This window comes from Amaranthus tricolor, chromosome 11 (genome assembly GCF_026212465.1).
Source record: "Amaranthus tricolor cultivar Red isolate AtriRed21 chromosome 11, ASM2621246v1, whole genome shotgun sequence".
Taxonomy (NCBI): domain Eukaryota; kingdom Viridiplantae; phylum Streptophyta; class Magnoliopsida; order Caryophyllales; family Amaranthaceae; genus Amaranthus; species Amaranthus tricolor.
In genome coordinates this window covers 21,064,606-21,087,743 of record NC_080057.1, presented here as the reverse complement: position 1 = coordinate 21,087,743, position 23,138 = coordinate 21,064,606, and the positions used below count along the sequence as shown (strand labels likewise).

The 23,138-nt window shown below is 32.7% G+C and overlaps 2 protein-coding genes across 2 annotated transcripts; both read left to right on the top strand.

Moving 5' to 3' along the window:
- Positions 1 to 250: 250 nt before the first annotated feature.
- LOC130826654 (uncharacterized) lies at positions 251 to 1,393 on the top strand. The gene has a single exon (XM_057692224.1). It carries the CDS (start codon positions 251 to 253, stop codon positions 1,391 to 1,393), a length of 1,143 nt encoding a protein of 380 aa, XP_057548207.1.
- A 13,627-nt stretch (positions 1,394 to 15,020) lies between these two features.
- Positions 15,021 to 19,438, top strand: LOC130827177 (probable xyloglucan glycosyltransferase 5). Its single transcript, XM_057692829.1, has 5 exons — positions 15,021 to 16,419; positions 16,814 to 17,122; positions 17,465 to 17,755; positions 18,182 to 18,295; positions 18,376 to 19,438. The coding sequence occupies exons 1-5, from the start codon at positions 15,697 to 15,699 to the stop codon at positions 19,018 to 19,020; spliced, it is 2,082 nt and encodes a 693-aa protein (XP_057548812.1). The 5' UTR covers positions 15,021 to 15,696; the 3' UTR covers positions 19,021 to 19,438.
- The last annotated feature ends 3,700 nt before the right edge of the window (positions 19,439 to 23,138 follow it).

Here is a 23,138-nt window from a genome sequence, read left to right as displayed (position 1 = left end):
CTTGCGATGGGAGTTGTATCAACTCATGAAGGAGGATGATACAAGTATGCAAGATCATATCAATACATTCAATCAATTGGCGTGCCAATTGTTGAATGCCGATGAGAAGATTTCCGATGAGGAGAAAGCCCTACTACTCTTGGCTTCATTTCCTAAGAGCTAAAAGAATATAGTTCAAACGTTGCTCCTTGGGAGGGAATCTATCATTCTCGATCAAGTATTGGCGGTGTTGAGGGAGAATGATAGGTTTATGGAGAGACATGATGGGGAAGACAAGAACGGGAGTAGTGAGGCACTATTTGGTGAGGATTCAAGGGGGAGAGCAAAAGAAAAGGGTTATCAAGCAAGGGGGAAGTCTCAATGGAGAAATGACTATAGTAACAATGAGTGTTACTGTTGTAAGAAGAAGGGGCACATTCAAATGATGTGCAAGGAGATGAAGGAAGACCTTAAGAAGATTAAAGACTTAAAGGTTGGAAGAAGAGATGGTGAAAGTAGCAGGAGTGCTGCTCTAGGCTTTGTGGATGATGACTATAATGGTGCGCTTCTTATTGATGGGGGAGTTACTCGTAGTAAGGAATGGGTGATTGACTCCGGTTGCTCATTTCATATATGTTGTGAGAAAGAGAAGTTTGCTAAGCTTAGCTATGTTGATGGAGGCCTTGTCACTTTGCTTAATGATGAAAGGGTGAAGGTGGAAGGTATTGGTGAGGTTGTGATTGTGACACATGATGGTGTCAAGAGAAGGCTAGGTGGTGTGAGGTATGTTCCAAAGCTTGAGAGGAACCTCATATCACTTGGTAGGTTGGAGTCCAAGGGATGTACCTTCAAAGCTAGTGGTGGGTTGTTGAATGTCATTACGGGGAGTATGGTGCTCATAAGAGGGAGAAGGAGTGAGAGCAACTCGTATATGTTGCAAGTTGATGGTGGTTGCCTAGGCCACATTGATGATGGTTGCAAGTCACCCAAGAAGGTGACATTTGATAATGGTAAGGGAATTGGTCTTGAGAAGGAGATTGTTGAATCAAGAGCCAATTCCCACAATATTGATGATGACTTTGAGCACCTCGTTGCTCATGCTATGTCTTGCACACTTGAGAGTAGTGTAGGTTGTGTCATGGCAAATGAGGTACTTAGGTTTGGGTCCCTTGATCAAGTGTTACATGAGGATGACTTAAAGAGGATTGATCAAGGGATGAGTAGAGGAAAATATTGCTCAGCATGGCAGCGACACTCACGAAGGCCAGGGGGCACTGTTGAAGGCTGCTCGACCGTTCTAGCATGTGTGGCTCGATCGAGCGGATTGTCTAGTTTTGGTCAGTTGTCTAGGGAGCTTGCTCGACTGGTCGAGCACTATAGCTCGGGTCGAGCGGGATACAGGACCACTCACTGACAAGTTTCTGTTTTATGCGGGAAACTTTGTGGGCTTTAAGCTATTTGTCCTAGGTTCTCTAATATGTTGTATGACTATATAAGGATTCGTAGAGCATCATTAAGGTTATGTGAGTGAAGCTAATACACTAGAAGCACTAGGGTTTATTCCAAGAGAGTTCTTCATTGTATTAGTGAGTTTGTGAGAGACCACCATTAAAGGTGAGGTCTTTGCTTTGAGAGGTTGTTCTTGAAACTTGTAAGGTGATTCATTAATATATTCTTTAGTATATTAATGATAAGATACTTGTTTTGACGGGGAGGTATGCTTAGATACCTCATATATCTCGTGTTTTTTGCTTCTTTATTGATGCGCTATGTTTTTGGTGTTTTTTCTTTGCATTTGTTTGTGTTTGTTTCTTCATTATTTCCGTAGCACATTCACAACATACTTTTTCTCATGATATAGCGAAAATTATCATGATATATATTGCCACGTATATGCGGAAAACTGCTGGCTGTTGACCATGACCATATTGTCACGTATGTCAAGTTTTCTTTCATTTGCAAAGACATTATTTTTTGTTGTTACATTTTTTGTTATATAGCACCTCTTTTGATTTTTTTTTTTTTGCCATTAGACATACTTTGATGTTCAAGTGATCAAAGAAATGGCTCTTTAAAAGCCCTAGAAGTAGCGGACAACGCACAGTTGATGCTACCACTATAGCTCATAATTTATGGCATTATAATAAGCTGATACATATTTTGACGTGGTGTGATTCAGATTTTGGTCCACTATAAGAAATTTTTTCTCTTGAATGTTTGATATCTTGAGTTTTTCATTCAATATATAATGTTATGTTATTACAAGTCTAATTATGGAGACTTGAATAATGAGAGAATAACAAGATTTACAAACCACAAATAAAAAAATAACTTGTTTCCGTTTTGTTAAAATATCTGTAATTTGATACTGACCGGTCGAGAACGTGAAGACGTCTTACTTGACCTCATGCACATATTTTCCACGGATAAAGTGGATATCTATTCAAATGTGCTTTGTTCATTAATGATGAGTCGAGTTGCTTGATAAATAAATAGCGTTAATATTGTCAAAATAATATAAAGTTGTTATTTTGGCCGGACAATAGAGTTTAAATAACAAGTTTCGTAACCAACAAGATTCAAGAACGACATTAACAATACTGTGATATCATATTCTGCCTCAGTACTACAACGATATAAGCTAAGATTGCTTTGTCGTTTAAATGACCATGACAAATTATCACTAAGAAAGACATAGTAGCCGGAGGTGATGAAGCGATGATAACATAACTACCACCCTACTTCACATCAGTAGCTTAATAATCAAATTCTCCATTAATTCCTAAAAGAACGAAAAGAAAATTTATTTACTTCCAAACCAAAGAATTCATCGAAGAAGATGATGAGAATAGAGGGGTTTTCGTGTTTTGAAAGCCATATACAGGAAATTAAAGTGGTTTGTTGCAAATTGCGGCGAACTAGCAATGGAATTAATGTTGTTGCTTGTAAAAAGGGAATAACATTTTAGCTATGAACCGACGAAGGGATTTAATCCCCAGCTAATTGAGGTATGGACCCAAAACATAAGTTGGTTAGTCGCTAATTTAGCTACGGACTAATTTCGTAGCCAAACCGTAGTTAATTTAACGAAGTACCAAATTTCGTGGCCAGTCCGTAGCTAATTTTTTTCTTTTAAAAAAAGCAGCGTATATTAGTTCTGTCTCTAGTCTGTCGCTACTTTATCAAAAGTTTGGACATATATTTGTCCGTTATCTACTTATCTTATTGTCTGTACATATCTTTTTTTAATGCAACTGGGATTTTCATTTGAACTCTAATATAATCTCTATGGAAACTTTTGTTTAAATACATTAAAGCTTAATATTTCATAATCAAAAAGAAAAATTGTCTAGAATAACCTTACATTTTCCTAATTATCCTACAATAATTCAAGCTTTTGATTAATCAAGAATAATTCGAACTTTAAAGGGTGTTTGCTATGAGTGAACTAGGGTTACCGATAATCTCAATACTAGGTTATTTTGAAAAAGTTCATCACCATCATCATACCTAGTGTACCCAACTCATAGAAAAACTATGATCAGGATCCGGGGAGAGAAGAAAAACGGCAACTCATACCCATATAAGAGAATGCGGTCAAAGAATCCCTCGGCTCAAGAAAGATCTTCAATACGGATGAAACTTGCAACTACCATGAAGCCTGCAACTTACAATACACATTTACCATTAACAATAATTAACAAATAAAAATAAAATACCTAAAAAAAATAAAAATAAAACTAAAAGTAAAAAAAGAAGGTAATAAGGTAAAACCCAATAAAAGAGCGATATGTAAAAGGCAAGGAACAATAACAACGGTAGGTAAGTGAGACATAGGCAGTAACCTAAGACGTGAATAAAACGCCGCCAACTAACTCTATCCCTGGTCAGATCCTTAGAGAGATGTAATTCATGCAAATCACCTTTAGTTTGTTCTTCTCACGTTCTCCTAGGTCTTTCTTGACTTCTCTTACCCTCCACTATGATACTTTTGATCCTTCTCACTGGGGCGTCATAAGTCTTTCTATGCACATGCCCAAACCATCTCAACTTATTCTCACGCATCTTTGCAGAGAGAGGTCCAACCTCTAACTTCTCCTTAATATCCTGGTTTCTAACTATCCATCATTGTGTGACCACACATCCACCTCAGCATACGCATTTCTGAAACTTTCATCCTGTATTCGAAAACCTTCTTTACGGGCCAACATTCTGTCCCAAACAACAAAGCCGACCTAATTGCAACACAGTAGAATTTACCTTTTAATTTACTAGGAAACTTTTTATCACAAAGCACAACGTTGCTTCTCGCCACTTAAGCCAACCCGCTTATATACGATGAGTAACATCTCCACCGATCTCCTCATTACTCTGAATTACCAATCCTAAATATCTGAGTTTGATGTACATGCAACAACTTCTCCCCCTATGGTCACCTCTGGCTCACCTACGGTTCTGTCCACAAAAGTTGCATCGCAAATATTTTGTCTTCATACAGCTTATGCACAACCCTCTACCCTCTAAGATTTCCCTCCACTCTTCTAATTTACTATTAGCCTCCTCCTTAGTTTCTGCGACCAGAACGATATTGTGAGCGAAAAGCATACCCTATTGTACGGTGTCCCAAATCAATTTAGATATTTCCTGTATAATGACCGTAAAAATGAAATGACTTAATGTTGATCCTTGATGCAGTCCCACTTTAGTTGGGAAAGACTCTGTTATACTCACTGGTGTATGAATGTTAGTCGAAACTCTGTTATACATGTCCTGTATTGCCTCAATGTACCTTTGTGAAGTACATTTAGACTCTATTCTTGAGGTTATCCCAAACAATTCTTTGTGGTATGCTATCATATGCTTTCTCCATGTCGATCAACACCATAAGCAATTACTTCTTACGCTTCCTATACTTTTCCATCAGTCTTCTCAAAAGATCAATTGCCGAATTGGTTGAAAAAGTTAAATATGGATAAAAAAATAAAAAGATAGAATTAAACAACCCTTAAAACGCTACCATCTCTAGTAGGCAGCAACAATCCCTTCCACCACCATGGCCCCAACCCAACAACCCCCTAATATGGACCTCAGGCACCCTAACCTAACATCCCCATTCCAAGATAGTCTCACGCGCACTCCCTTTAACAACCATCCCCGTCGAAAATCTCCCTTCCAGGTAGAGTCAACGAACAATCTAAAACTTGTTAAAGTGATGACGATGAAGTGATCTTATTGTGAGATTCATTATGAAGAGGAAGAGAAAATGATGGTGATTGGTGGCAGCAATAAACGAGCCGTGGTTGTGATGGGTTGGTTTCACCAGAACAATGCACCAATGGATGGGGGTTAAGGTTTTTTTGTTTTTTATTTTTTTATTTTTTTATTACAATTAACTACGTAGTAGATTACTTTACTCGTTTGGATGTCATCGGCAAACTTTCCCAAAATTCGTATTTTTTATGGTTAATGAAAAATAGAATTGTTATATCTGAAAACAATGAAATTATTTAGGCAATTTTCTTAATAAACCCAATTTGTATATTATTATAATTGTTATTATCTTGACTAATCTTAGTTGTATCTTCTTTACCATATAATATAGTCAAAAAGTTAACACTAGACATCAAGAAATTTTTAAAGAAAACGAGTGTCGTGAGTCACGAATCAAGATGACGTACATTTGTGAACAAGCAATGGATTTCAAGAGTTTGGTAAGTGAATAAAAGTTGTTTTCTGATTAATAATCTAAAGTGTTTTTTAGACTTTGACATAGTTCTCTCCTTCTTTGTCCTGTTAATAAGCATCAATTGTTTTTATGGAAAAAAAATATTTAAATTAAAAAATAGAAAGATGAAATTGTGTGAATGGTATTAAAACAAAATTAGAATTCAATAATAATTTATTTTCAAAAATAAAAGTTATGCAAAATAAAATGATATTAAATAAGAGGAACAAAGCAAATATAGGCTGAAAATTAATTAAACTTGATATGATTTTCCAAAGTATGTTTAGAAAGATCCTAAATAGAAAGAGTAGAAAGATCCTAAAATTAAATTCTACATGGAGAATATAATAAAAAATAAATAGATGGTAAAAATGAGGGTAAGATGAAGATACTGAATAATTTTGTAAAGGAAATTTAAAAAAGTAAGACTAAGAATTTGCTTAGTGTTGATTTGATTATGCAATGTTCATGAAGAAGAAGATAATATCAGAGAAGGAGAGAAAGAGAAAGGAAGGGAAAAACTTAGATTTTGTATATCCCCTTTCTTATTTTTGTATATTGTGTGTTAAAATGAAATACAAGAGATAGACTATATATAAATCTAATAATACATGTCTAAAAACATTGCTGAAAATATTTAAAAAGACCTAAGTATGTTTAACACCCCCCGCAAGTTGGAGGGTGATGACATCCCCAACTTGGAGAGCAGAAGTTGATGATCAGGTCCAGGAAGACTTTTGGTGAAGACATCAGCTAACTGGTGTTTTGTGGGAACATATGACAAACTGATTAGACCATCTTGCAATTTTTCCCGTACAAAATGACAATCAAGATCAATATGTTTAGTGCGCTCGTGATAGACAGGGTTGCGGGCAATGTAGATAGCAGCTTGGCTATCACACTTCAGGGGCACAGGAACAATATTAGGAATGGTGAACTCATGTAATAACCTGGTAAGCCATGCGAGTTCAGCCGTAACTCTGCGCATTGATCTATATTCAGCCTCTGCGGAGCTTAAGGAAACTGTATTTTGCTTCTTACTTTTCCAAGAAATGGGACTACCACCTAGAAGGATAAAGTATCCACTAACTGACCTTCTGGTATTGGGACAAGAGGCCCAATCTGAATCACAGTAAGCTTCAAGTTGCAAGTCAGCAGAGGTATTGAAGAAGATGCCTTTGCTATAATCTTTACTCAAGTATCTTAAAGTATGCAGAGCAGCTTGCCAGTGGGGTTCTCGAGGATCTTGTAAAAACTGACTTAAGAATTGAACAGCATATGTTAGATCAAGTCTAGTATTAGTTAAGTAATTCAACTTACCAATCAGTTTTCTGTATAAACTAGGATCTGGGATTGGCTTGCCAGTGTCTGATCTCAATTGGATTTTAGTTTCCAAAGGGCAATGTGCAGGAGTTGCTTTGAAATGATCAAATTCCTTTAATAATTCAGCTGCAAATGTCCTCTGTGTCATAATCACACCATTAGAAACATTCAATATTTCAATGCCAAGAAAAAAATGTAAATTACCCAAATCCTTAATTTTGAAAGTGGAATGCAGAAATGCTTTGAGATTGTGCATTTCTTCCAAATGATTGCCAGTGAGTAAAATATCATCCACGTATACTGCTACAAATATGATGTGCTTGCCCATTGCTTTATAAAAGAGAGAGTAATCATTCTTTGATTGAATATATCCTCTTGATTTTAATGCTGTAGAAAGCTTTGCATGCCATTGTCTTGAAGCTTGCTTGAGATCATACAAGGATTTTCTTAATTTCAAAACTTTTGTGGGATCAGAAAGGAGGAATCCAGGAGGAGGTTTCATGTAGATATCTTCATGTAAATCTCCATGTAAGAATGCATTATTTACATCTAATTGATGCATTGTCCAATTCATTTTTACCGCAGTAGCAATAAGGCTTCGTATGGTGGTCATTTTTACAACTGGAGAAAAAGTTTCAGTGTAATCTATTCCAGCTTTTTGAGTACATCCTTTGATAACCAATCTGCTTTTGTATCGCTCTACAGTTCCATCAGCATGTTTTTTTATTTTGTAAACCCATTTGCATGAAATAGGCTTTTTACCCTTAGGTAATGCAGCCTCTACCCAAGTATCATTGGCTTCAAGAGCAGATAACTCTTGTTGCATAGCAACTTGCCAAGCAGGTATGGCAGCAGCCTCTTCATATGTTGAAGGTTCATGTGACTCAGTATCAGAAAGAGGCAAATTCTTATATATAGTTGAGTCAGTTAAGCAGCATATATGATTTGGAATAGAAAAAGATGATGTTAATGTGTGATGACAATCATTGATGCAAACAATAGAAGAATGTGGAGAATGCAACATAGCATGACTGCAAACATAATCATTCAAATAGAGAGGGTGGTGAGTTGTTCTAGCAGATCTTCTTAGGACATGACCTTGAGTATGTGTAGTGTGATCAGTGGGTGAAGAAGTAGATGTAGAAGGAGAAACAGACTGAGAGGACAGATTACTGAGAGGAGAATGTAGAGGGACAGATTCAATAGACTGAGATGAAAAATAAGGAAAATCAAAAAATGTGTCAGAAGCATGAGGAAGGTAAGAATTTATGTGTTTGAGAGAAGGAAAAAGCGATTCATGAAAAACAACATCCCTGGATATCTGTATCTTTTGAGTGTCTAGGTTATACAATTTATAGGCTTTCTTTCCCAAAGGATAACTAAGGAAAATGCAAGGGGAAGCACGTGGTTGAAATTTGTCACGTCCTTGTCTAAGAGTGGAGACATAACATAAACAACCAAAAATACGTAGGTGGGAATAGGATGGAGGATGACCAAAGAGGATTTCAAAAGGGGATTTATTGTGGAGGAGTTGCATAGGATACCTGTTTATTAGATAAGTAGCTGTGAGAATGCAATCACCCCAAAAAATGATAGGTAACTTGGATTGAATGAAAAGGGCTCTAGCTGTTTCAAGCAAGTGACGATGTTTTCTCTCAACTATGCCATTTTGTTGAGGAGTATCTCGAGTACTTATTTGATGAATAATGCCCTTAGACTGAAAAAATTGTGTGGCAGCTCTGCTGGACCCTAGTTCAAGGGCATTGTCAGATCGGAAAATTTTGATTTTGGCATTGAATTGAGTAAAGATCATTTCAGTGAAAGTCTGAAGAAGAGGAAAAGCATTACTTTTGGTTTTGAGGAGGTGAGTCCAAGTAGCTCTACTAAAATCCTCGACTATGGTGAGAAAATAGTGATATCCTCCATGAGTAGCTGTGTGATAAGGACCCCAAACATCAATATGAACAAGTTCAAAAAGATGGGAAGATTGAGTATGACTGAGAGGAAAAGGTAGCCTGTGTTGTCTAGCTTTTGGACAAACATTGCAGCATTTAATAGTATCAATAGAATTATTAGGAAAACAAGAAAGCTGTTGGAGTTTGTATAAGGGCAAGTGACCCAATCTTTGGTGCCAAATAAGACCATTTTCATTACATTTAACAGAATTACACAAAGCTTTATTTATAGAAAAAGAAGAGACAGAATCATCAATATTTTTGTTTGTATTATCTAGTTAATAGAAATTAGGAATACATTTATTTTGTGAAAAATAATCTACTAGATCACAAGATGTGTTAAGCTGAGTAGAGTCTCTGTAATGCTTGTGTGGATGAGATGCAGTAGATTTGGCTTCTTTAGGAGTATGAGAAGTGGGAAAATGTTGTAGGAGATACAGCCCAGAGTGGATTTCACCAAGTTCCAGAGGCCTCTTCATTAAGGGGCCCTGAAAATAGCATTTAGAATTAGTGAAAAGGGCATAAGAAGAGGACTGCTTGCATAATTTGCCTATTGAAAGCAAGTTGTACTTAAATTGAGGAACATGGAGCACGTTATGCAGAATGAGATCAGAATGAATGTGAACAGAACCTACTTTATGCACATGAACAACATGACCATTTGGCAAAGTAACATGATATGCGTGAGGAAGACTGTGTGTGTGGATGAACAAATTGTCATTGTGGCACATATGATCACTAGCACCAGTATCAATAATCCAAGTATAATCAGCAGCTGACCAACCATTATAAGAAGTACAATTACCAGAGAAAGAATGAAAAGAAAATGCAGTGATACCAGAAAAATTAGCAGCTGTGAATGCCTGACCATTGTTTCCTCTAGAATAAGAAAGAGTATTATTATCACCAGGTAAAGTATTAGGTTTACTATTTGTTTGTAGATTACTCATCATAGACATTAGTTGATGGAACTGAGGTTGAGATATATTTTGCGGATGATTGTTGGAGTTCCAGGATTGGAAATCTGGAGAAGTGTTCTGATTACCATTGTCATTGTTACAAGAAGTGCAGGTGTTGATGAAGGTCTCTGCAGATGGAGGAACATCATTGACTTGTTGATACACAACATTACCAGAGAATTTCTTGTTTTTAGTAAACCTAAAATCCTTAGGGAAACCAACAAATCTGTAGCATTTACTTGCAGGATGCCCTGGTTTCTTACAGTGAGTGCAGATGAACTTTTTGCCATCAAATTTTTGCTTCTGACTTTGATTATGTTGTTGGAATTGTGGATGAACCTGAATATGATTTGTTGCATTCATGGATGCTGATTCAGTGATAAAATGTGATGAGGCATGAACTTCTCTTTGCTTCTCTTCTTGAGATAATAGGGCATAAGCCTGACTTATGGAAGGCAAGGGTTGCATCATTAAAATATTACCTCTGATATGGTTGTAATCACTGTTGAGTCCCATAAGAAATTGAATAAGGCGTTGATCTTCATTAAATTTTTGCAAGGCTTGTGCAGCACCACAAGAACAAATGGGCAGAGAAGATAAAGTGGATAACTCATCCCAATTTTTCTTCAATTTAGTAAAGTATCCAGCGATATCATTTGTACCTTGGCCTGATAAACGAATATCTTTCTCTAATTGAAATAGTTTGGCACCAGTGGCTTGGCCATAGCGATCGTCAAGATCTTTCCAGATGTCGTGAGCGGAATTCGAATAAAGAACACTATCAGCGATGTCGTGAGATAAGACATTCAAAATCCAGGAAGTAACCATATCACTGCATCTTTTCCATTGATGATACTTTAGATCAGTGGGATTAGGCTGGGAATTCGGGCTGATGAATAGCAATTTGTTCTTTGCGGACAAGGCGATCGACATGGATTTCTTCCATGAGCCAAAATTCGAACCATCAAAAGGTTTTGATACCAATAATAAACCAGGATGATCAGCGGGATGAAGAAATAGGGGATCGGAAGGATCAAGAAAGCTTAAACTAGAATCTTGATTTGTCATGGCGGAAGACCGATTGAATCAATAAAATCAGACAAGAAACAAAGAGAAGACCAGAAACTTGATTAGGTTAAGCGAAGAATCAAGAAAAAAGAAAAGAAAATGAAATACCTAAATCAATGAAGTAAATTGAAACAAGTAGAGACGAGATGAATGAATGGAAAAATGATCTAGGTATTCAATTTGAACCTTAACATCTGATACCATGTTGATTTGATTATGCAATGTTCATGAAGAAGAAGATAATATCAGAGAAGGAGAGAAAGAGAAAGGAAGGGAAAAACTTAGATTTTGTATATTCCCTTTCTTATTTTTGTATATTGTGTGTTAAAATGAAATACAAGAGATAGACTATATATAAATCTAATAATACATGTCTAAAAACATTGCTGAAAATATTTAAAAAGACCTAAGTATGTTTAACACTTACATTGAGAGTAAATATTTAAAAGGGTAAAAAAAGTCAAAATAACTGATTAAAGGTAATTAGAGATCCAAATAAAGTAATAGTAAAAGTGATTAAATGATAGTGAAGTAAGAAGAATAATAAAAAAGAAAGATGATTTCCCTCATATAGAAGGAATTATTTTCCCCACCTTCCCTTAAGGTAAAATTAACACCCTAAAATAAGGAAATTTTGTTGATTTCTCATTACATTCAAACCAACTTTTTCACCTCTCTAACAATTAAAATTCTTTAATCATCTATCTAATTAATTTTTTTCCTGCTTTTACTTTTATTCGCCCCTTAAATATTTACACTCAATTCAATCGAACCCTAATACCAAAATAAGAAATAATGTAAATTGAGTGAAATAATCCAAAAAAAGAGCTGTTTTCTCCTAAGAAGAGGGAGTAAAATGCTTTCACCGATTATGGTTTCGTATGACAAATAATTTTTCGGCCAATTTATAGTTAAGTTTGATTTTAGCTTGTTAATTGGTCAAATCGCAAAAAATGTGCTTTGTAAATGGTTTAAAGTTAGCTGCAGACTTGAAAATAGTACCTCATTTCTTGTTATACACATTAATAAAGCTATATAATGCAATTAGCAATATAAGTAAGCATTTAATTTGAAGAAAATATTATGCAATAATTAAGCAAAAATTATACGCTATAGTGGTGTGTGATGTCCATGACCATGCCTATGCACAACCAAGTAAAATTTTAATTTTAATTGTATAAAAGAATATGATAAATTATTATCATCATTATTTTCGGTATATTTCACTATAAAAAAATTATCAATGAAAAAAATATACCAATTTTTTTACTAAAATGTTTTCCCAAATAGTATTTTTAAGATCATTAATTGTTATGTTAAAATCAATATTACCTTTATATTTAGTAGATTTTTTAGTAGACGATATTAATTAATTTGTTACTATTTGCACTAATTAAGAAATGCTTAAATTAGGCATGATTAATCGATTTTTTTTCTCATCATAATTAAAATAACTACTTATGATTTTTGCCAGTCTTTTCCGTATAAAAATGGATCAATAATATATACAACTTTCAAAACTTTATAAGTATCTTAATTTAGGAAAAATTATATAAAATAATCCCCCCTATTGTCCATTTGCTGTGAATAATCTCTACTATTGTTTATTTCTAAATAATTCAACCTTTGTATATTATTTGCTGGCAGCACTCCTTTTCATATTTTAACCATTTACTGTAGATACCTACTAGCCGTTATACTCACTTCTTCTTCCCTTTTATCCTTTTTCGTTGGTCTTACCCTAATCTTCTTTGCTAGTGGATACCTATAATAGCCGGTTAAAATGTGGAAAGGAGTGGTGTCAACAAATAATATACTAAGGCTGAATTATTTATAAATATTCAATAGTAGAGATTATTCACAGCAAATAGACAATAAATAGATTATTGTAGACAATTTTTCCTTTCATTTAAAATGTAAAAAATAAATATAAGCATAGTGAACTTTAATAAAGTGACATTAAAAATTTACAAATTATGAAACAAGTGAAATAGTCAATTTGGTTTGATTTGACTGACCTACTCTTTATTTATTTATTTATTTATTTTTTTGTTTTGAACTGCGAGTGAATCTTTTTTATGTTAATTTATTAAAAATTTATATCAATATCAGATTAGATGAAATTTACCTAAAACCATTGCAATCAAAGAATGGTATAAGATCACACTTATTTTATGGATATACAAATTCTAAACTAGGATCATAATTGATTTTCAGTGACAACTTGAAATAAGTTTATAATCTTGTATACATGGGTACATGCACTTTTTTCTTAGAATAAAGAATAAACATTTCATCACTAATTAATCACTTCTACAATATACTTTAACATAATTTCTTATTAAATTATTTTATTTTTCTAACCTATGCACCTTGTGCATATAGGTTTAGATAATAAAATTGATAATTATTTTAATTTAATCGAATATATTTTCTAAAATAAGTAAATGTAATAATATTTTAGATAATATTCCAAATGAAATTTTAAATACTATTTTATTCTAATTGATAAATGTAATAATATTTACCTGTTACATTAAAAAAAGTTATTTACCAATTACCAAATATTATTGTAATAGGAATGTAATAATATTTTAGACGACCAAATTATTTTAAATGAAATTTAAGGAAATATATCATCTAAAATAGATATTGTAATAAAATTGTCTAAATCTATGCATCTCATACATAAGTTAGAAAAATTATTTTTTATTTTATCATATGTAGTACTAATATATAGATTAGAAAAATCGTTTCTTATTTTATCTTATATTTTGTATCATCTACAAATTTACAATATGTAAATAGTATCATTTTCAACATAATTTCCATTTTCAACATAATTCATTATAATATTCATAAAATCATATATATTCAGCTCACTATTTTCCCATTTAAGCATAGATATTATTTTAAAAAAATATGATTTCCAAATCATAATTTTTAAAATACGATTTCCAACATATTTTTCCTAATTGAGCATAATACACTATACATAGTAGAAGTATTAATAATTAAGCATGTATGATGTATATATACAGTCTGTGTACACATGCAAACATGTGAAAAAGACACCCAAAATTTGGACAAATTCAAGGGAAAGGCCCAGTTGGTATCAATATTATCCCTCCTGTCTTCCAAATCCTCAAAAATCTACCCTCTTTTTGTCCTTCACTACTCACTTTTTTTTGGATAATTAATTATCTTTTTTTTTTTACTGCAATTCATATTATTATTCATACTTTAACCAATTTACACAACTCTTTCCCATCAAATCATGTAAGTAAAATTTTGTATTACTATTTCAACTTTTCAGATTTATACTGATAGCGACTTTTTTTCTTAACATATATCACTTTTGTTAGTAATTTCAAATAAGGTAGGGAGTAAATTTTACATATTTTTTTATTGAATTTGTAAAACATAAAATTTTAGAATGTGACAGTTGATTGTTAGCTGATTTAGTTGAATCATTCGATTAGCTAGTGGTTTTGCTTTTCTGTTGATCTCTCAACCAACTGTATAAGCTAGCTACTATTCAAAATATTTGATAATATTAATTATTTATTGTTGACTATTTATTAGAAAAAATCAAATTATAAAGCCAAAAGTTACATGTTGGCTTAGCTACTAGTTGTTCGGTTGGTTTAAATTTATAAAAAAAATTTAAATTTTCAATTTCACCTAATTACTAGTTATTCGGTTGGTTTAAAAAATAAAACTTTTTTAAAAAACTTTCAATCAACCCAGAAGCCAAAAACTAATTACCTATTCTAAACTATTTCATTTTGGCGAAAAAACTACCAAATATAGTCCATACTCACTTCGTCCCTTTTATTTATTATCATTTTTTTTATTTTAATCTAATTTTTTACTTTAATGTATAAAGCTCAAATTCCAGAAACCCACAAATTCTCTACTTACATGGCTTTTTTGTACTTTGCCACATGCATTATAGAAGTGTTACCAGTAGTATATTTATATATATTGTAGCACACAATTTATTGTTATCATCTTTTTTTGCTGTTTTCTTCACCATTTACAGAATCAAAAGCTTCTAAATTTCCCTCTCTTGCCTTCAATGGTTAGATAAATGTTGTAAATTAGTAATAAAAATTGGAAAATTTTAAGTGGGAAATTTTCATTTTATTTTTAGAAAGTCACTCACTAATTAGTATAATTACCCCACTAAATACTCTAGAAAAAAACAGTGCTTCAAAGAACTTTCTCCCTGTTTTGGTAATTTCCATGTTGGGGGCATAGCCTTCTCTCTTATAGTCCCGTCCCTTCTTGAAGCTTTTGGGAGTAGCAAGCAACCCTTAGAATCTCTCTCTTGCTCTTTCTCTTTGTCTTTCTCTCTCTTCTTTACTTTCTCTCTCTTCCTATTGGCTTTTTTCAGCCTGTTTTTGCTGCATTTGGTGTGGAATTTCATAAAATTATAACAAATTGAATTGGGTTTTTTCTTTTTGTTTTTATAAATTAATTATAGTGTGCTTTTCCCTGTTTGTTGTGGATCTGTGAATACTTCCAAATTGAGTTGGGTTTTCTGCAATTGCAAGATTTTTGCACATTCATGGCTAAATCAGCTCCTTAAGCTGTGAGATTGTTCATTGTTGAATTGAAACCCTAATATTTTGTTGTTTGAAGAAAATAAGGTTTTTGTTCTGTGTAAGATTATTGGGGAAAAATGGTTCCTGGTATAGATATGAGTAAATGGTGGGCAAAAGAACAAAGAAAGGGAACTCCAGTAATAGTAAAAATGGAGAACCCGAATTACTCTTTGCTTGAAATTGATTCCCCAGATTCTGCATTTAGGCCTATGGATAAAGATAGAGGTAAAAATGCTAAACAATTTACATGGGTTTTAATGCTTAGGGCTCATAGAGCAGCCGGTTGTCTTGCTTGGCTTGGGAATGGTCTTTGGTCATTACTTAGTACCATTAAAAAGAGGCTTTTTCTAGGTGAAGGTGTTAAAATGGAGAATGATAAATCTAGTAAGGGGAAATTATTGTATAGGATAATTCTGGGTTTTCTAGTTACTGCTCTTGCATTTTTGGCATTTGAAGTATTTGCCCATTTCAATGGTTGGCATTACTTTAAGAATAGCACCCTTCATATCCCTCAAACTGTTGAGATTCAAGGCTGGTTCCATGAGGTTTATGTTGGTTGGCTCGAATTTCGAGCTGGGTATATTGCCCCTTTGATCCAATCTCTATCCACTTTCTGTGTGATCTTGTTCATGATTCAATCTCTTGATAGATTGGTTTTGTGTTTGGGTTGTTTTTGGATTAAATTCAAGAAGATTAAGCCTAAGTTTGAAGCTGAACCTTTCATGTCCAATGATGCTGAAAACCCTGGCTCTAATCATCCTATGGTTCTTGTTCAAATACCAATGTGTAATGAGAAAGAGGTAATCACTTGATCATTAATAATGCTTGTATTTTCTGTAGGTATTGAGAATCAAACCGTCTGATTAGGGTGCTAATCAGTGTAAAAGGATTGGTCAGTTAATTCGTTTTGAATCGCTCAAAATGACCTAAAATAGCTCAAAATCGACTATAATTCATTTTTTTATTTACAATTCGTAAGAAGATTATTAAACTATGTGACATTGGTGTTAACCCATATTTGTCCTTATTATAATAGTAATCCCGTCTTTTCTGTCCTTTTTTTCCGCTTCCCCCATAACTAAGGGATATCTATTATTTGACAGGATCGAATCTAGCTTGATCATAGATTAGAACTTAAAAAATTGAATGATTGGGTGATGATTGATTTACATTTTCCAATAATTGTTTTGATAGGTATATGAACAATCAATTTCAGCAGTTTGTCAACTAGATTGGCCAAAAGACAGAATTCTTATTCAAGTTTTAGATGATTCAAATGATGAAAGCATCCAATGGTTGATCAAGAATGAGGTCACTAAATGGAGTCAAAAGGGTATTAATATTATCTACCGACATCGCTTGGTTAGGACTGGTTATAAAGCTGGGAATCTTAAATCAGCCATGAATTGTGATTATGTTAAAGATTATGAATTTGTTGCTATCTTTGATGCTGATTTCCAACCAAACCCTGATTTTTTGCAGCAAACCATACCACATTTTAAGGTTTGTGTTTGTTTTGTTACAATCAATTATTGGATCTTACCCTTGAAAGCGAGCTGGGTATGAGTTGCCGCTTTTTTTTTCCCACTAGACCTTGATTGTAGTTTTCTGTGAGCGGGATACACTGAGTATGATGATGATGATGCTGACCCCTGAAATTATCAGACTGTGTGTATATCCCGCTCATAAAAGCTATGATCACAGTTTGGGATGGGTTGGGTGACAGCAGATCATACTCTTATTGAAAAAGATAAGAGGTTGCAGCAAGTGGGACCGCTTGTAAAAATTACTGGACTGTGAAAACTAAAGGAGTTGTTTTATGCTGGATTTGATTGTTTGTAACAGGATAAACCAGAACTTGGATTGGTTCAGGCAAGGTGGTCTTTTGTGAACAGAGATGAAAACTTGCTGACTAGGCTTCAGAATATTAACCTTTGCTTTCACTTTGAGGTGGAGCAACAGGTTAATGGAGTGTTCCTTAACTTCTTTGGATTTAATGGAACGGCGGGTGTTTGGAGAATCAAAGCTCTAGAGGATTCGGGTGGTTGGCTCGAAAGGACTACTGTCGAGGATATGGATATTGCTGTTCGTGCTCATCTCAATGGATGGAAGTTCATCTTCCTTAACGATGTTAGGGTAAGTCGACATTGCCTGAACCCATCATCGTCATCATACCTTATGTATCTAGACCCTATGATCAGGGTTTGGAGAGGGTTCATTGACAGTAGACCATAGCGCCTAGCCGCCTAGAGGTGTTCATTCGGGTCATCGGGTTGATTTTGGGTTAAGTGTTTTAGTTTGGTTTTAAATCGGGCTTTGTGTCCATAATATTTTGCATAATTGTAAATCATTTTTGAAGTCGAGTCAAATCGGGTTCGTTACAAAGTCGGGTCCTTTTTGGATCATCGGGTATGTTTTGAACACTTCTAATAGCCCCGTACGCCCGTACCCTTATCAAAAGAGATAGGAAGGTTGCGAACAGTGAGATCAACCAGCAACTAAATAGATCAAATCGATGAAGATTTACAATTAGCCTACGTTTCTAACTGATGTCGTTTTCAGGTTCTTTGTGAACTTCCGGAATCATATGAAGCATACAGAAAACAGCAACACCGATGGCATTCGGGTCCAATGCAGCTCTTCCGTTTATGTCTTCCGGCTATCATAAGCTCTAAGGTAACAATTTTGTATTTACGATTGCATTATCGACACTAGAAATGTTGGTTTAATCTATGTGTTGCACTTGATCTTTACAGATATCATCGATGAAGAAAGCAAATCTCATCCTACTCTTTTTCCTCTTAAGAAAACTAATCCTTCCATTCTATTCCTTCACATTGTTCTGTATCATACTTCCCTTAACCATGTTTGTCCCTGAAGCCGAGCTACCAATATGGGTTATCTGTTACATTCCCGTTCTCATGTCATTCCTAAACATCCTTCCTTCACCCGGGTCATTCCCCTTCATCGTTCCATACCTTTTATTCGAGAACACAATGTCGGTAACCAAATTCAACGCAATGATTTCCGGGTTATTCCAATTGGGTAGTTCATACGAGTGGATCGTTACCAAAAAAGCAGGCCGAGCATCAGAAACCGACCTATTAGCAATGGAAGAACGAGAAACAAAGGCAATGAATCAAACCCAACTCATACGAGGTGCTTCCGATAGTGGCCTTTCGGAACTAACCAAACTAAAAGAGCATCAAGAAGCAACCCCTAAACCAGACAAGAAAATGAACAAAATCTACAAAAAGGAACTTGCCTTAGCCTTTTTACTACTTACTGCTGCTCTTAGAAGTCTGTTATCTGCACAAGGTGTGCATTTCTACTTCCTGTTATTCCAAGGAGTCACATTCCTCCTGGTGGGCTTAGATTTGATCGGCGAACAAATGAGCTGAAAATACATTACACAATCATACAACCATTGTCGAACCCAAATGATCAAACACCCATCTAATTTCCGTGATATAAGATTTCCGGTATTTAGATCATCGAAAAGGCGCTAACGGGTAAAAACCCATATGATTCAGAAGAATAAAATTCCTTTCAGAATCATGATTTCTTGCTACAAATTTTTTTTCCCTAATAGAATTTACTGTGTCATTTAATTTATCACTTAATTATAGTGCTGTGAATTGGTGAGAAATAGGTTTATGGGGGATGAAAACCCATATAAATTTCCAGTCAATTCTGTTACTTTTGCATCATAAGAAAAGACTGGAGTTTGTTATATTTTCTGGGTATAATATTCTACATAAACTTGTATTTAAGAACAGTGTAGATTTTGAGTGATCATCCTGATGTTCATCTTTCAAATTTAGATGCGTAAACTGCTCATATTTGTATATTTCTGCATTGGATCAATTGATTCATGCTAGCTTATTTGGTGCATCCTTTGATTTTCTCTCTAATATTGTAATTAATTATACTTAATTATTATTATTATATTTAATGAGAATTGGTGTCGAACGGGTATCTGATATAATGTTTCAAGTTGGGTTAATATCTTTACAATGACGATTTAAAAAAATAGGTTTTGTTGAAGTTAGATTATGCATCACTTTCTCCAAGATTTGAGTTTGGTTTTCAGGTTAAGCTTTTAAATTCATTTTGAAGTCAAGTTCGATTTCAAAATTGAGTATATATCAAATTCATCGAATCTGTTTTAAACATCTTAGTTTTGAGTGTCTTAAACCTTTCATCATCTGATCCCAATTGTACTCAAAAAAATACAATAAAGTAATTATTAAATTTAATATAATAATTAATGTTGAAGCATTAATGGTAAAAATGATTATTAATTTGATGACATGATTAGTGTACTGTGTCGGCAGGCTTGTTTATTAAAAAAAAAAAAAAAAAGTGATGTGTGTGTGAGTGTTCACTTTTTTGTGTCCGCATCTTTGATGATGATATTGTTGGCATAGGAAATATAGGAGTAGGAGTAGTAGGTAGGACCCATTCATTCTCAATACTAAACTTATATCCATGTCTTTTTAGTTGTGAATTATGATAATTAAACTCCATTCATGTAAACTAATCCTATACGCTATTTGGGAAAACCATCTCAATTTTTTCTAACAAAAAGTTTAATTTTTTCCTTTGGCTAAGCCTTTAACAAAGTTTTTAACTTTCTTTTTTTTAAAAAAAAAATTATACATAGAATTTTTTAATACGTGAAGTGAAGTGAGTTGCTGTATTTCATGTGTTAATACAATATTTACATTTACTTTAAAAAGGTGATTGTTTTACTAATGTACTTAATAACCTTTGTATTGTTTTGTGTATAGAGAAGTCAAAGATGAAATTGAAGACTTGATATAATGTCTGTTATAATTACCATTTTCTTAATTTGACAATAAAAATCTTTTTACTTAATTTAACTTTGAGAAAATTACCGTGAATAATATAAAATTTTGATAATTTTCCTATATCAAATTTTAATTAATTATGAATGATACTAAGTACTAACTTAAAGGGCATTATTCAAAAAAAAATAAATAAAAATTAAGGGGCATTATTCTAGAATGATACTAATTTTTGTTTACTATTAATTTACCTTTGTTTTTTTATAAAATAACCTAATATAAACAAACCTTAATATTATTTTTGGCAAACACACTATTAGATAATATTATTCATTATTAATTAAAAGTTAGTATATTTTAGTGAAATCAGTAAAAATTTTTATCATTCACGATAATTTTTCCTTAAATATTTTACTCATTTTCTCTTTTTGTTATTTTGTTTGCACTAGTTAATAATCTTCACTAGACTTAAAATAAATCAAACAAATTCTAAACAATTTAGCATCCACAACTTTATTTAAAAATTTTCTAATTGAGAGGTTTTATTTATTTAAATATTCCATACACAAATTACAATAACATAGAATATAAACATGTTAGTTGAACTACTTGTTGGTATGTATCTAGTGTTTTTTGATGACAAAATTGGATCTTTTTAGTGATTGAATTTGTAGATGATGAAGTTCAAATCTAGTAAAATCTAACAAGAATACATGTGGAATGTATAAAATAGATATAAGGTGACATAATTGACTAGGAATATATATATATATATATATATATATATATATATATATATATATATATATATATATATATATATATATATATATATATATATATATTTATATATATATTTTTTGTGTTGGTTGAAATTATGGAAATCAACTGATTTGGTATTGGTATACTTTGAATAATCTTAAGAATCTAACTGCTTTTTTGAATTTAATTTATTTATATAATAATGTATGTAAACTGAAATTAGTCCATAAATCAAGGTGATTGACAACTAGTAGCATGGTGATACAACTAATCAAAATTAAAGAAAAATAGTGATAATAGTGAAGTCACTCTTTATAACTTAAACCAGTATTAATTTATAGTAGTGGACATTGGTGGGGCCAGAGAAGCTATTGTGTTTCACTGCATTAACATAGTTGCTTCTTCCTCCTACCAATAACCAATTTATATTACAGCTTGACCAATTAGTTTGTCTGTTTTAAATTATTTGTAATATTTTTTTTTATTTATAATATTATTTTTTTTTACTAAAAGTAACTAAATAATTTTCTATTTTATTTCTATTTTATTCTTATTTTTTACATTTTACATTTGACAATGATATTTCTTACCTTATGTCAAAAGATAATATTGCAACTAATTGGACTTTTGACTTTTAATTTTTTGCTTTTGGATATTGGTTGTTGAATAGTTAATTAGTTCATTGTACGTCTTATTTGGTCGATTGATTTATTGGAGTTAAAATAAGCAAAAAATAAAAAAGTTAAAGAAAAAAATAAATATGAAGGAGTTTTTGGTTTGGATAAAATTTAGTTGTCAACAGACTTAAAAATTTATTCACCAAATTCTTTAATTGTTTAAAAATTAACAAGTATAAACATTAAAAGCCATTAGAAAAACTCGATTAAAAAGTTATTTGTCTAACATAGACGAGGGAGATTATTATTATTCTTATTTTGAGGAAGGGGGAAATATGTTAGGCCACACAAAAGAAGAATTATATTTATACAATTTTTGATGAAGTTTCGTACTAAAATAAATTAGTAGTAAGAGGAGTATATATCCATCATACATGTTAGTCATTCCATGTGAAATTAAATATGAGTTAGTTCTACAACACTTCCTCATATATGTGAGCTTTTTTTTTTTTTTTTTTTTGCAAGAATATCATTTTTTTCGAACCTGCAAGTTGTTTTTGAGGATAACCAATACTATTTTTTGTTTCCAATTGATCGAAAATCTTCACCTCTTATACATAATAAGACTCACACAAGAAAAAAGTTTAGTATACATAAACCTTGATTATATTTCTTTTTAAAATCAATTGGTAATAGCAATAATAACCCATTAAACTCATATAAAAATAAATTACCGTCTAATTATTCGATGTGAGATCATATGCTGGCTATTCCCCAACACCCTCCATTCCACTAAACTAAATATTTACTTAAAATGAGGAGACTAATCCCCATTTATGGTCCCCAAATACTTTACAACCATTTCTTGATCTTTATAATAATTGTATCCTCTCAATTCCAATTAATACTACAATAGTCTTATTTTTTTAATTAAATTTTTTTTTTTCGATAAATATTTTTCTCTAATACAAGCATGAGAAAATGGCCTTAGAGTTAGCGAAAAACAAGTTGATGCAAAAACTCTTAAATGAATTACATTTGTAAATTGTGTGCAAGATGCCAAACATAACTAACATAATAAAATAGGGAGGATAGTTTATAATTTCGGTAACATTAATATTTTTAGATAAATTCTCAAATGAGATGGTTTTACGGTGAGAGCATCTTTATTGGGTGGACCCAATATACATTTACAGTCTCAAAGTGATTAGTTATAACGTTAAAATAATTAATTACAATCTTCAAAATGACCATACTTTAAAGTAGAGTTTTAAAGTGATCATCTATAACTTTAAAGTAATCACTTACAATTTTAAAGTGATTACTTAA

What these genes read in the sequence shown, in the direction of transcription:
- LOC130826654 (XM_057692224.1), top strand. Translation starts at nt 251, where the DNA reads ATGGAGAGACATGATGGGGAAGACAAGAACGGGAGTAGTGAGGCACTA.
- LOC130827177 (XM_057692829.1), top strand. Translation starts at nt 15,697, where the DNA reads ATGGTTCCTGGTATAGATATGAGTAAATGGTGGGCAAAAGAACAAAGA. An exon ending in CAATGTGTAATGAGAAAGAG is followed by an intron (nt 16,420 to 16,813) that starts GTAATCACTTGA and finishes TTGTTTTGATAG; the next exon opens with GTATATGAACAATCAATTTC. An exon ending in CGGCTATCATAAGCTCTAAG is followed by an intron (nt 18,296 to 18,375) that starts GTAACAATTTTG and finishes TGATCTTTACAG; the next exon opens with ATATCATCGATGAAGAAAGC.